This window comes from Mercenaria mercenaria, chromosome 3 (genome assembly GCF_021730395.1).
Source record: "Mercenaria mercenaria strain notata chromosome 3, MADL_Memer_1, whole genome shotgun sequence".
NCBI classification, from domain to species: domain Eukaryota; kingdom Metazoa; phylum Mollusca; class Bivalvia; order Venerida; family Veneridae; genus Mercenaria; species Mercenaria mercenaria.
In genome coordinates, this window is record NC_069363.1 from 74,096,220 (window position 1) to 74,111,253 (window position 15,034).

The following is a 15,034-nucleotide window of genomic DNA, read 5'->3' on the forward strand; positions in this document are numbered from 1 at the left end:
TCTGTTCTACGGCAAACAAGACATCTACGAAGTACTGTACGAACACTCTGACGTATGGAAGGTATCCAATACTTCTGGCGAAGGTAAGTAATAACTGAGTTCTGTCCTGCGTGAAGAAGTCTCTCGTGAGCGTCGGCAACAAGGAGCCGGGTAAGTGGATCTTTGGCCGGTATTAAATATGGAAATTTAGCCTCTTCATCAAGATCTGCATTGTGGATTCTCCCTCCACATCGAAGGAAACCATCTTCATCAAGAAAGAGTCGTAACTGTTTCACAATCGGGAGTCGGGTCTCATTGGGTCTCGAACGAACTGTTCTCAGGTTTGTAATCTCTTCCTGGTAAGTATTATGTTGGCAGCTGTGTAGTAAGACTTTCTCTGCTTTCTGTAGTTCACTAGTTGTCAGTTGATCATGATGTGGGTAGGTTTTCTCTCTGCATTTATTTATGAACCGTAATACATACGCTGTCACTCGTTGAAGCTTCGTGTACTTGCTGAATTTAGTTACGTCAATAACGTTACGTAACTGTACGCGATTCTGGTGAATATTGTGGCGGTTGTCTCCCTTGTTCATACTCAAATGAATCACTCGATACCGTTGTCATCACTGTCGCATCGTTAGTATGCCATGTTGGCCAATTCAATGATTTGGTTATCCAGGAAGGACCATTCATCCAGATCTTGCTGTTGGTAAACTGTATCGCTGATATACCGCGTGTCATTAAGTCAGCTGGGTTGTCTTGGGTAGGGCAATATTTCCAATTCCGGGAACAGGTAAGTTGTTGAATCTCTTCAACCCGATTTTTCACAAATCGCTTCAATGATTTGGTTGTTTGTAGCCAATGTAGAACAATCTGGGAGTCCGACCACAGGTAGGTATTATTTGAATCAATATTGCATGAAGACTGGAGATGGTTGGCTAAGCGTGAACCCACCACAGCTGCCATAAGTTCTAGGCGGGATAACGTAAGTTTCTTCAATGGAGCTACACGGGTCTTCGCCATAACAAAGGTAGACTGGTTTGATGTACACAGGTAGGCTGTAGCACCATATGATAATGTACTAGCGTCGACGAAAATATGTAGAGACATCTCTTCTGTTGTAGTGATACGGTCGTCTGCTGCACATGGATCTCTGAAGTAGTATCTGGAAACCTTGGTGTTCATGACGTTGTTAAGGTATGTCACAAGTGCTGACCATTTCTCATAAACGTGCTTAGGTAAGGCTGTATCCCAGGAGTATTTCTGTTGTCAAAGTTCTTGTAGTAGGATTTTTGCTCTAACGGTAACTGGACTCAATAAGCCAAGCGGGTCGTAGATACGGGACGAATGTTGAAGAATCTCACGTTTTGTGATCACATCTGTAATGGGGTTAGTTTTGCAGGAAACATCATCTCATATGTAACTGTATTCCATAACATACCAAGTACTTTCGTGGTGTCGTCTGCTTCAAGCACTTTCTCTGACGTAGCTAGGTTCCTCATTTGTTGACAGTTTGAGCTCCATGACCGAAGGTTGAAACCAGCTTCTAGCATGAGACTTCGTGCGTTACGATAATATGCGAGTGTATCCGATTCTTCGGGAAGGCTTGTCAATATGTTGTCAACATACAGGTCTCTCTTAAGGATCTGGCATATCCAGTTGTTGTTGTCTTGGAGATGCTTCAGAATAGTCGCATTAAGTATGAAGGGGGAACAGGTAGCACCAAATAACACTGCCTTGAATCTGTAGGTTTCTAGGGAACTATCTGGGTCGGTAGGGTCACTTAACCACAGCAATCTTGTGTAATCACGATCCTTCTCGTCTAATCTCACGTGTAGAAATGCTTTTTCGATGTCAGTAGATATGGCGTATTTGTGAAGTCTGAATCGCACCAAAATACTGGTCAAGTTGTTCAATAACGGGGGAGTAGATTCTAAGCAATCATTTAAACTTGGCTGGTTCCGGGATTCTCTGCAGCTACATTCGTACACTATACGAATGGGGGTCGTCGTTGAGTCTTTTCTGATTTCATGGTGGGGAATATAATGGACATCTTGGGAAGCTATCTCTGAGTCTGGGACCTTTTCTATGAAATCTCTGCGAACTTGTTCTTTTATGATTTCGCCGTACTTATTAAGTAGGTGTGGCTCCTGACGTAGGCGGTGAATCGTTTTCTCTGTGCGTCGTTTCGTTATGAAGTAACTGGATGGTAAGGAAGGGTGATCTAGTTTCCATGGCAACATGGCGGAATAACGTCCATCTTCGAACTTGATTGCAGTGGTCTGGTAAGTCTGTAGGTATTCTGTACTGGACGGATCCTCTTCTGGTGTAATACCCATGCACTCAAGTTTCCAGAAGCGCTCTAACTCGTGAACATCTGGTGGTGAGGTAAGTACATTCATTATGTAACTAGTGGGCGTATTCGTAGGTGAACTCGGGAGTGGACCGGATAGGAGGTACCCAATCTTGGAGCTTACTGCGGTAGGTCCATTTCCGCGTACTATTCTGTTCTGTACTGTGAGGCATGATGCCTCACGACCTTGTTTTGATGCAATTGTTTTGCATTGTTTTTACGGCCTATCAGTAGTTTTCATTTTTGATGTTAAAATTGTCAGGCTATCTGTCAGCTACTTTTTAATCATAGTTCATTGTTCTGTAACATTTCCAGACATTGACTGATAACCAGTCGCATTGTTAAATTGTTGTTTACTAAATTACATTTCAAAATGTTAGAACTCTACTTATGTCATGCTTGTGTCAGTTAGTGAAACTGTAATTCTAGCTTTCACAGGGATTTTCTATAAAAGTACGCAATGTCAGCCTGAGTTATTCAACAGTTCAATCAACAATCACCTGCTGTATTAAATTAAATCGATGTTTTCATGTAATGTCCATTGTTGACTTTGTAAAACTTCATAAAAGTTTATGTCAGTTGAAATTTTGACAGTTGTCAACCATCTTGGATTTTTGTACGTATGCACCGGGTGACTAAAATCTCGTACAAGCGGACTGAAATCGCTTCATATTCTGCAGAAATAGTTAACTTTTATTGTCAGGTATTTGATATTTAATACTTGGCATGTAGTGTTGATTCGTAGCGTTCTATATTGTTTTATTATTTATTTCTGTCCGACTTTGTTTGTTTACACTAGTTTAGAGGTTAAGCTCCGCCTTCTTTGCATATAAGGAAATGTTCGTATCCCGAATGACGTCATGGTCGGCCGAAGTAAGTTCGTAGCATCAACTCGGTTACGGACCTGTCCGGGTATTTCCGACTTTGACCTTATTCAGACTAATTTAGATTCTGGTATTCATCCTCATTTGCATACCATGCATACCACAAAGGTTAATTATTAGAACGCTAGAATCATCACTTTGCCTCCGTCTCTCGTACTGAAAGGCTGTTTGTCAGTTTGTTCTTAGACATTTTTTTATTTACGCTTCTAAAACCTATACGAATTATTCAAACTTTGAAACTGCACGGCACTTATTATCATTAAATTATACAGTTATATTTATTAGCAGTATTTGGCTGTTTTTCTCTTAGAAAACTCTGTAATTTTACAGTTGGTTCTCGGTCCGCCTGCTACACGACTTTTGCCTAATATTTTCATGGTTTATATTTCATTACTGATTATTTTATTCAGTTATAATTAATAGTTATTGTTAAGGCTTCCCATAAATAAAAGTTGTTTGAAGCCGAAAGGAACGTTGTCAGTAGTTTATTTTAAACTTTGAAATAAATTTGAACTCGGGCGCTACCAGCCTTTGAACTCGGGCGTTGCCAGCCTTTTAACTTGGGCGCTACCAGCCTTGTCTTGGGCGCTACCAGCCTATAGGGTCGCGACCAGACCCTAGTTTAGTCTACATATTGCTTATCCCTGAACAATGAATAACCTTACAGTATTGTAATTGGTGGACTCAGTCCACTGACTGTAGTCCCCTTGCCCTTGGTCTGTTTACATTTAACATTCTTTTTACCCTAACCCAAGTAAAGTACAGTGACCCAGGGCGGGGGCACTACAGAATTTGGTAAGCAGCGGTGGGATCCGTTCTTCATTTCGGATCCAGTGATACGAACTCTACACTCCATAAATTTGTTGAAAACGCTACCATTTAGAAGTTGTTGACAGCGAGCACATAATATTTTCTCAGTCAGAAAGAATGCAGCTTAGCAGGATATAGAACCACACATCAGCATAACCAATGACCTTATTTACTGCCAGTATCGATCGATAAGCGAGTGTGACATTTGTAAACATTTGTGAACTTGACCTAGATATTTACTACAGTGATGGTGTATCAATTGTTAAACTACCCCAGTATACCGAGGAGTCGAGGACTTGATTTAACCGAAGTCAGAGCTGTTCTTTAGCAGTGCTGATTTAATTGTGGAAACTGCAGCCTTATTATTTTTTTTATATATATAAAATATTGTACATGTTTAATCTAATATAAAATTTAGATTTCAGTCCAGGTTTAATGTAATAGACAGCAACTTAAGGCTGTTTCCAAGCCTTGGTGAGTAAAAAAAAAAAATCAGTAGATCAGGAGTAGTATAGACTTTGTTAAAAATTTAGTACAAAGCTAGTATAACCACCAGTGACTTGTTTTGTTGTGAAAGTCGCCTCCAGACTTTGTAAGGGTCATTACCAGACCTTACTTTTGGTAAAGTCGTTACCAGACTTTGGTAAGATTTTGTTTTTGTGTATCTAAAAGTTGTTTTGTTGGCGCGTTGAGCTTGGTGTGCCTTGTTCTTGGTACATTTCATAGAGCCGTGCCCTGCCGCTTATTAAATATCTAGACAACCATTCTGTTGAATATTGTAGCCATCTCCAGGCTTGTATTGTGACCGATACCAGGTCAGGGTATAGCGCTAAAGCCGCTTCCAGGCTTAGGTAACAAATATAATTTCATTGAATACTAGTAACTTGTACCATTCCTGACCTAGATGTGAAACAGCTGTTTCCAGGCTGTGGAAAACCAGTTCCTTAGAGACAGTTAAATTGCTGACTGTTTCCAAGTTAGCTTTAAAGAACATTGTTAAACTTGATTAACTCATACAAAACATTTTGTACCTATTAATTTTGATATAACTAAGTGCCAAAACCTTGAATATTTAAATTCTGTAAATATTTTATATTTACTGTACTAGTAAAAGTTAAAGTAAATATACATTTTTTGTGTGTGTGTTGTTTAAATAAAACCAATTTAGTTACAGTCCATGATGGAGACCATTAGGGAAGTTACCATGGACCCAGGTGATATACCATCCACTGAAGTACAGCATGACATAGACCATGATTACCAACCAAGTACCTACGTTTAAAACCTAACTAGATACACCTTATCTACCCAGATTTCTACCACCACCAGTACACTGTCAATCGCCCGTGAGACGGAGGCAACGTCAAGGTCAAGGTTACAGTCAATGGACGGTGGTGATTTGTACGAAGACAACTTGGTACCAGCTGGCAGTCAGCCGGTGGTATTTGGCACGCTTTCCGGTGAGGTGACCTGGCGCAGGCGCTCAGGGGAGGACCGAGTTTCAGAAGACCAGGGTTTTATCCATCCTGGCAAGTACTGCATCATATCCAGTGGAGAAGCCAGGGCCCCGGGGGTCAGGAACAAAGCCTTGCAAGGTGGAACTGATATGGTATTGGGGGGATGGGGGGAAAACAGGGATTTTTGTACTTATGCTTATTATTGTGGATCAGTTCCTTTATACGCGGACAGGACCTTGGCCGATGGTATTATAGACCAGTGTCAGGTACCTGGGGGATATATTGGTAGGGGATTGGAACAAGGGATTTTTTTTTTTTTTTACTCTGATGGGTAGTCAGAGTCTGGCCTGCTGGATGAACCTTTGACGGGATATCAGGGTGTGAGGAGTCGAGTTGCTGTAGGGGCCAGTACAGAACGGCTCCTTGGTCCCCGTGATACTCGTGTTGATGCAGACTTCAATGCTTTTTTACCTAGGAAGAGAGATGTTGGAAGGGAATTGTCAGCATACATAGCATCTACACCTCGACCACAGAACTAAGGACCTAGTGATAGACCATGGGAGATCATTCCATCGACCTTAAACCCTATAAATTTTATAAATGGACTAAGGGAGGCAAATCCAACAATCTTAAACATTTAAATTCCAAGTCAAAGATGATAATGAATTGATAGAGACAGAACAAGAATCAACTGAATGCATGGGACTGTCAGTCAACCTTACCTTAAAGGTATTCAGAGTTTGCATGAGAGAGAACGGAATGGTTATACAGGAAAGAATAAGAGTGAAGTTACAGATGACCAACCAAGAGCTCTGGAAGGTGATCTGTTGATAATTGTTACCGAGATGCTTTTTCTAAGGTTCCAATAAGAATTCTGACCCCCTGAGGAATACTGTATGGACCGCTTGAGGATACACCAGAGGTGGATTGGTCGACAATCCCGCAGGAAGATCCCAACATAGGCCCCCTTCAGTGAGGAAATTTCACATTTTATAATTATTTAATAATACTGTATGTTAGGAAAATTTTAAGTGTAATATTTTGGTCCGGGCTACTTTTTGTGACATTTTAGTAGGGTTTTAAGCTTTAAATAGTAAACTAGTCGTTTTCGTAAAATGCTATTATTACCACACTTTCTTTTCTTGTAATATTTTTGGTATCCGTACAGTAACAGTTGATTAAAGGTAGAGTGTTTTGTAATGTTTACCTCTGATATAATAAGTCATAAGTATATCTTTGGTATTTTAACTTTTATAAGTGAAAGTAGATTTTCAACTTTGTCAAGCTTTTAGCACTGTTGCCAGTCAGTGGTTATAAGTAATCATTTGATAAATTTTCAACATTCTGTTTAAAGTATTTGGTACATTTCAAGTTTAACTATTGAATATTACTGAGCCCTGGAATAAACAACTGTTACAATTGTTATTTATTGTTAAGAAGGTCATTATTAATATTGTTATACATTGTATTACTTAAAGGACACAATTGCTTAATTGTTGCTCAGGCAAACTCTTATGTACTTGTCCGAAATGTTGTTTTTATTAAGTATAGTATTGCCTAAAATCCGGATGCAGTGTTGGTTATAGGTCCGAATTCAGGTGTCTGTATAAATTATTTCAGTATTTATAAATGTTGTTCAAGGTACATGTGAAATTTTTTAAATGCATAGCATAAATGTTGCATCTATGAAATTTATTAAATTGATGACATATTTGAGAATTAATTATTTGGAAATATGTAAATGCAATCTGTGCATGTGTGTTCTACCTTCTGTCTAAAAGTAATTATAGTGCAAATGTATTAAAGTTATTGAAACAGTACTTTGTAATGGCAGTACAAAGATTCGAACCATATTGTTCAATGTAAATGATTATATTGCTATGTCTGTAGATTACCGGGTGCATACACATGTTAATTGTATTTAATGCATGTTGTTAATTAATATGATTCTCATCATTGTTGTTGTAAAGTAATTATTATTGTTGTATTTTGTGTAACAGGCTGTATTTTTTTTCAATTTCGAGGACGAAATTTTGTCAGTAGGGAGGGTAATGTGAGGCATGATGCCTCGCGACCTTGTTTTGATGCAATTGTTTTGCATTGTTTTTACGGCCTATCAGTAGTTTTCATTTTTGATGTTAAAATTGTCAGGCTATCTGTCAGCTACTTTTTAATCATAGTTCATTGTTCTGTAACATTTCCAGACATTGACTGATAACCAGTCGCATTGTTAAATTGTTGTTTACTAAATTACATTTCAAAATGTTAGAACTCTACTTATGTCATGCTTGTGTCAGTTAGTGAAACTGTAATTCTAGCTTTCACAGGGATTTTCTATAAAAGTACGCAATGTCAGCCTGAGTTATTCAACAGTTCAAACAACAATCACCTGCTGTATTAAATTAAATCGATGTTTTCATGTAATGTCCATTGTTGACTTTGTAAAACTTCATAAAAGTTTATGTCAGTTGAAATTTTGACAGTTGTCAACCATCTTGGATTTTTGTACGTATGCACCGGGTGACTAAAATCTCGTACAAGCGGACTGAAATCGCTTCATATTCTGCAGAAATAGTTAACTTTTATTGTCAGGTATTTGATATTTAATACTTGGCATGTAGTGTTGATTCGTAGCGTTCTATATTGTTTTATTATTTATTTCTGTCCGACTTTGTTTGTTTACACTAGTTTAGAGGTTAAGCTCCGCCTTCTTTGCATATAAGGAAATGTTCGTATCCCGAATGACGTCATGGTCGGCCGAAGTAAGTTCGTAGCATCAACTCGGTTACGGACCTGTCCGGGTATTTCCGACTTTGACCTTATTCAGACTAATTTAGATTCTGGTATTCATCCTCATTTGCATACCATGCATACCACAAAGGTTAATTATTAGAACGCTAGAATCATCACTTTGCCTCCGTCTCTCGTACTGAAAGGCTGTTTGTCAGTTTGTTCTTAGACATTTTTTTATTACGCTTCTAAAACCTATACGAATTATTCAAACTTTGAAACTGCACGGCACTTATTATCATTAAATTATACAGTTATATTTATTAGCAGTATTTGGCTGTTTTTCTCTTAGAAAACTCTGTAATTTTACAGTTGGTTCTCGGTCCGCCTGCTACACGACTTTTGCCTAATATTTTCATGGTTTATATTTCATTACTGATTATTTTATTCAGTTATAATTAATAGTTATTGTTAAGGCTTCCCATAAATAAAAGTTGTTTGAAGCCGAAAGGAACGTTGTCAGTAGTTTATTTTAAACTTTGAAATAAATTTGAACTCGGGCGCTACCAGCCTTTGAACTCGGGCGCTACCAGCCTATAGGGTCGCGACCAGACCCTAGTTTAGTCTACATATTGCTTATCCCTGAACAATGAATAACCTTACAGTATTGTAATTGGTGGACTCAGTCCACTGACTGTAGTCCCCTTGCCCTTGGTCTGTTTACATTTAACATTCTTTTTACCCTAACCCAAGTAAAGTACAGTGACCCAGGGCGGGGGCACTACAGTACTATCTTCCAATAGTGGTCTGCGCCTATCAACAGGGAAATTTCGTAGGATTCGTCATCTGTGTTTGGGTGGGCTAACTTAAGTCCTCGTAGATAGGGTAAGTCTTTCACATCACGCTGTAGGTTACGTAATGGTACTGCAATGGTTGGTACAACAAGGACCTGGATGGCAATCTTCCTTCCGGAATCTGTTACTAGGTATACAGTGGACGTATCCATGAAGCGTACATTCTGGTTCGAGTCTCCAAAGGACGTCAGATGAATTATCTCGGGATTTCCACGAGGTAAATGTAGTTCGTCGGCTAATTTTTCTGTAATAAATGAGCGTTGAGCTCCCTCATCAAAAAGAATTGTGGCGTCTACTCTGAACTGTTGGTTGCACACTGGGGCGATGGCTGTCTTCAGTAGTACATTGGAAGGGGACTGCGTCGAAGAATGGAGTATGGCTGTGGCTTGTTGGTTTCTCTGTTGATCTGAGGTTGTTGGGGTTGTAGGGACTGTGGGAGCTGTCGGCTGGGCAGACTTCCGGTCACATATACTGGTGTGGTGTTTCCGTTGGCAACGGCGACATCGAAAGTTGGATCGGCACTTTGACACTTGATGACTACCAAGACAGTTAAAACACAATTGTTTATTATTGACAATGTCAGTACGGGACTGGTAAGTAGTTACCTTGGTACAGTCGATCGGGGAATGCTGTTCACTGCAAAACACACAGGCTTTCTTTTCAGTAGCTGCAGGGTTTCTCATATCCAAACTTCTTGGGGGTCTTTGTTTACCTCTACTTCCGGTGTAAAAAGACGCCGTAACTCGAGGGTTGTCATGCACTTCCGGTATGACGGACTGACCTGCGTCCATGCAGTGATTTCTTTATAGATCGCCTTCCGAAGTTCTGCTAGAGTCCATCCAACGTTTCCGTGTTCTCTTGTTAAATTTTTGCGTACTTCCGCCGGAAGTTTACTGATAATGACTGGAATGAGTAGCGAGCCGTAAGTCTCTTGAAATTGTCCGATTGACTCTAGACCGCGGATGTAGGACTCTAACTGGTCGTAGTAGCTCTGGAGGCTGGGTAACGTGTTGACAGGACGTGGTTGTTCTAACAGGGCTTGCATGTAGGCTTGTATAATCTTATGGACCTGACCGAATCTCTCATGTAATAAGCTGACCGCTCTCTCGTAGTTTGCGTTCGTCAAAGCAAATCCTGCTATAGTATAGGCGGCGGGACCTTCTAACTGGGCTTTTAAGTAATTAAACTTCTGGATATCAGTAAGAGAGGGGTTAGTATGTACTGCTGACTCATAACTGTCCCAAAATGTCTGCCATTGTAATAGATCTCCAGAAAATATCGGAAGCGATAATTTTGGTAATCTATGCGAATGAGAAAAGGTTGAACTTACAGTCTGTTGCGATGTCTGTATAGCGGGAAATACCGGTAACGTCTGCTCAGGTCGCATGATATCTGTCTCTGAAACGAAGCCCTCCGAACGTCTGTATTCCTTGAACATGTTAATCTGGATCTCTAAGTTCAGGTGATATTCGTCGGCCTCTATCATCTCTGTCTCGATCTCCTCTGGTTGAAGTAGCTCTAGAATCTTCTGATCTGACTCTCTCACAAACTCCTGTTTCTTCTGGATGTTGTTCAATACGATATTGAATTGTAATGCCTTGTTAAGTAGTATTCCAAACAGCACACTTAACAACATGTCCAGAACACGGCAGCTCGCATCATCACCAAGACGCCCCGTCGCAATCATATAACACCGGTTCTGAAGGAGCTCCATTGGTTGCCAGTAAAATACAGGGTGCAGTACAAGGTTCTGACCCACACCTTTAAAGCTTTACACAATCAATCCCCTGCCTATATTAGGGATATGATAGAAGTGTATAAACCGGTGAGAAACCTAAGATCACAAGACACGCTGTCACTGGTTATGCCAAAAACTAAAACCATGATATATGGCAATCGCAGCTTTTCGTGCACTGCTCCAAAGCTTTGGAACTCCCTTCCCGTCAAGATCAGGGAAGCTGACACGCTAGCTGCTTTCAAAAGCCTGCTAAAAGCCCACTTCTTTGTACAATATTGTGTTAACTGACCGATACATTGATGCTTTTTCTTTTCTTCTTCTTCATAAAACTGCGTAGAACAGTATTTTATCATACTAGGGTACCCTAAATACTTTTAAATATGTATGTATGTTTATCTTGTTAAATCTATACGTTTTACATTTATAAATTTTGTTTATGTGGAATGCATTATTTTTGTATGCGTATTTGTTAGTATTTTTGCAATTTTTCTGTGAAGCACTTTTGAACGTGTACACGTGCATGAAAAGAGTGCTACATAAATGTGGTATAATAATAAATAAATAAATAAATAAATAAATGAATAAATAAATAAATCAATCAATCAATCAATCAATTAATCAATTAATGAACCAATCAATTAATACAGACGACTAGTTTTTTATTATAAAAATTAGAGCGATCTCTGAAAAAATTCTCATAAAGATCATAGACTTATGTAAAACAGGTTATTAAATATTACTCCAATATTTCCTGCTACATGCTTCTTCGTCTTAGCAATCGTCTATAGGAAAGATAAAATCTCACGGCTGGAAGTAGTACAGAACTTCATCTCGAACGTAGATACAATCATGGAAACTCTTTTATGCTCTAGACTAAGTACTAAAACGTATTTACTTATTGCTAATAATAACAGGCACAAACAAACATGCACCACATATGAATATTTACAAGTAATGTATATTACACTGCAATAATTTGTTCGAAGCGATAATCTCTGCATCACAGATACACGTCATTTCGCCGGTTTATTCTATGTAGAATGTTTTTATCCAGTGCTTTAGCAACAGGCTATAGCTTTAAATCAACTACCAAGTTTCAACCTCGCGTCGTTTGAGTTTTCTTTCTATTTCTATGTGACCGCACCACACAAATATTCTGGACGTGTAAAAAAATAGTCCCATATTCATTTTTTGTAATCTTGGCATTGTGTGAGTGTGTGAGCAATTGAGGACTACTACAACAAGCAGCAACGAATAATTCTGAGCTGAAATAGGGTTAGGGTTAAGGTTAGATTTAGGGTTAGGGTTAAGGGTTAAAGGTTTGGGCTAGGGTTGAAATTAGCCCCACCCTTGGGCAAACTTAGTTTTACATAGAGTTGTAAAGGAAAAACCCTTAAAAATCTTCTTGTCTTGAACCACAATGCACGGAGCTTAGATATCTGGCGTGTAGCATTGTCTAGTGGACCTCTACCAACATTCTTCAGGTGTATCGGTTGAAATATCATTCAATAAGCACTGGCTATCAGTCCTTTCAGGGCTTTATTTTTTATTTGTGCTCTATGTTTCTGTTACGATAGTATATAAAGAGAAAACAGTTAGAAATATTAGAATACACATCGTCTGTAGAAGATTCGAAACCTAATGATGTTTCGTACTCTAAAATTACCACAGGATCCACATTTTGTTAATTACGAATGGATAGACTTAGTAAATTCATAAGGATTGACAAACGTCAAAACAAAATGGTATGTATCTTCAATAGCTTTCCAGTGACTACCTTTGTCGCCTTTTTTAACAATTTGTTGCTTTCTTACCGACGCGCTTATTCTCCACATTACACTTTTGTTCTGTAGCGGGTTTCTGAAAACATATCTTGTTGTTTTGGGTAATTTTTAAAGAATGGGCATAGGATCCCCATTTTGTCAGACAGACGGGGGAGAGTAAATCATACGCCATCACCAGAACCATTGGGAAATGCTTATAAATTGCGTTAAATTTGACAGATCGAAGGTGAAAATCTAACATTCAAGAGAAGTTCACAAATTTTCAACCCTTCTTGATGTTTTGCCATTTTTCGTCCAGTCTATTGCACAAATTGTACGTCTGCTAATGATGCGACGCTTTTGCATTGTCAATAGAAAACGGTTTGTTGTGTAAAGCACAAGTCACACTGTCGAGCATTAAAGGCTAGGTATTGCTACGTTTCCCACCCCTACGGATTGCCCAGTTTTTGCCTCGTCTTGGGGATATTAGGCTTTGTTTCTAGTAAGTTTCCACTATGTTTCGTTTTTACTGATGATTAGGGATTACTATGTAGAGACAAAAACCAAAAACGTAGTAAAACTAAGCTACTCGTATACGTACTAATACGAAGTGATACGAAGCAAAACTTACTGATCAACTAAATAACAAGGTAGAATAAAACGTAGTAAGACGTAATAAACAGGAATTAAAGCTTAGATAGTACATAGTATTATGGAGGTGGCACGTTTTTAATTTTTAATACGTTTCTACTACGTTTTAGTAGCAGTATGCTATTTATATCTAAACGCTAGGTTTGTTTAGGTTTGTTTTGAACGACTCTGGAGAAATCATCGTTACGTGTATGACAGTGTGACTAGGGCTTCACGGCTACATGTTTTTTTTATATAAATATAAGGCATGTTTAACGTTAGTGCCTATTCAGATGCTGAAATACATATAGAGTGACAACCATAATTTCTATTATCCAGTAAAATTAACAAAGTTTATTAATGCAAACAGAACAGTGGGATAAACTTTCTGGATTAACAGCAATTAAACATAAAACTTTAAAATGCAAAATAAGCATTTGAAAGCCATGGAGCGTATATCGTCATGTTGGTGTAGTACTTAGATATTTATGTTTATGTACATCTTTATTGAAATATGTTTTGTAAAATCCGATTGTCTTTCGCATTCGAGCGCAGTTCCGTGAAAATGAAAATAATATAACTCATAAAGATATGTATGCTAAACTTTCAGCTACCTATAGTATGATAATAAATATATATTTAGATAATAATAAAATCGTAAACAGAAGTTATAACAGACGTTTGCATATACTACAAGTAAAGAAAGAGGCAAAAGAGTTATTGTACATTCTTACACTAAAACAGCATTCACTGGAGGTGTATAAACGCGGAATTAAAAAAAAAATGCACACGCTGTACATGTTTACTAAAGCATAGATCAGAGACTCGTTAGTAACATACACATGTATTTGAAACTGTTATTATAAACTCATTTTTATTGATTTCAATAATTAAGTAAATGGCATTTTTGTCCCGATCTATATTGACTCGATCACATTTGCGAAAATAACGATGATAATCACGAAGACGACAAGAGATAAAATGAGGTCAACACGTTCGAAAAATCTCTAAGAAGATTGCTGTTTGGAAAAATGAAAATGGGTAGATAATATATTTTTAATTTATGTAACAATTATATCAAATTATTTTAACATCTGCAGAATACACCGGCCTGTTAATGTATGACAAAATGTTAACTCAGCATATATCATTAAAACGAATTGTCAACAGTTGAAACAAGGATGGTCATATTACTGTGAAGGTTAATTCACTTATCATTCTGAATTCAATGTATAATGTTTGGACAAAATATGTATTTCTTCAGTTTTTAAAACAAATCCATTGCTGAAACATCTTGCCGACTGTTGAAACATGTCTTTTGTGATGTTTCAATATGTTAAAAATGTCTACAGAGAGGTACTAAGTATTGCTTAAGATTGTCATTCAAAGGATTATACACGCATCCTTCAAAACCACAATTTAAACCTTATTACCTCCTTCCAACTCAAACCAAAATATCTGTCCATCAACGTTGATTACCATAATGCAGATAACAAATAACTGAAATTTAGATATGTCAAACTCTTTGAAAGATTATATTATAAAGAAGAGACTCACCTGAAAAATAGCTCAAACATTTGTCATCAAACAGATCCAAATTATCTTTTACACTTAGATCCGCCTTTGCTATCTGTGAACGATATAAATATATGATAAGCCATTTAATCTAAATGCTATAAATTCCAGAACACAAGATAGGGAATGGTGCAAAAGGTCGAATCTTATAATCGAACGTCAATACAATTATTGTAACTGTACAACCAAAATGTATTCACCTATTGCTTATTACTGGCACTAACAAATAATTATATACACTTGATGGAAATAATGAGTATT

At 38.0% G+C, this 15,034-nt stretch overlaps 1 protein-coding gene across 1 annotated transcript in view; it reads right to left on the reverse strand.

Moving 5' to 3' along the window:
- The window catches only part of LOC123524389 (prostaglandin E2 receptor EP4 subtype-like), a 93,524-nt gene extending 78,734 nt beyond the window's left edge, over positions 1-14,790 (reverse strand). Inside the window, exon 1 of the mRNA XM_053538906.1 lies at positions 14,756-14,790. Within this exon, the coding sequence (XP_053394881.1) occupies positions 14,756-14,775 (20 nt within the window). The 5' untranslated portion in view covers positions 14,776-14,790. The remainder of the gene's footprint in view (positions 1-14,755) is intronic.
- Between the last annotated feature and the right edge of the window lie 244 nt (positions 14,791-15,034).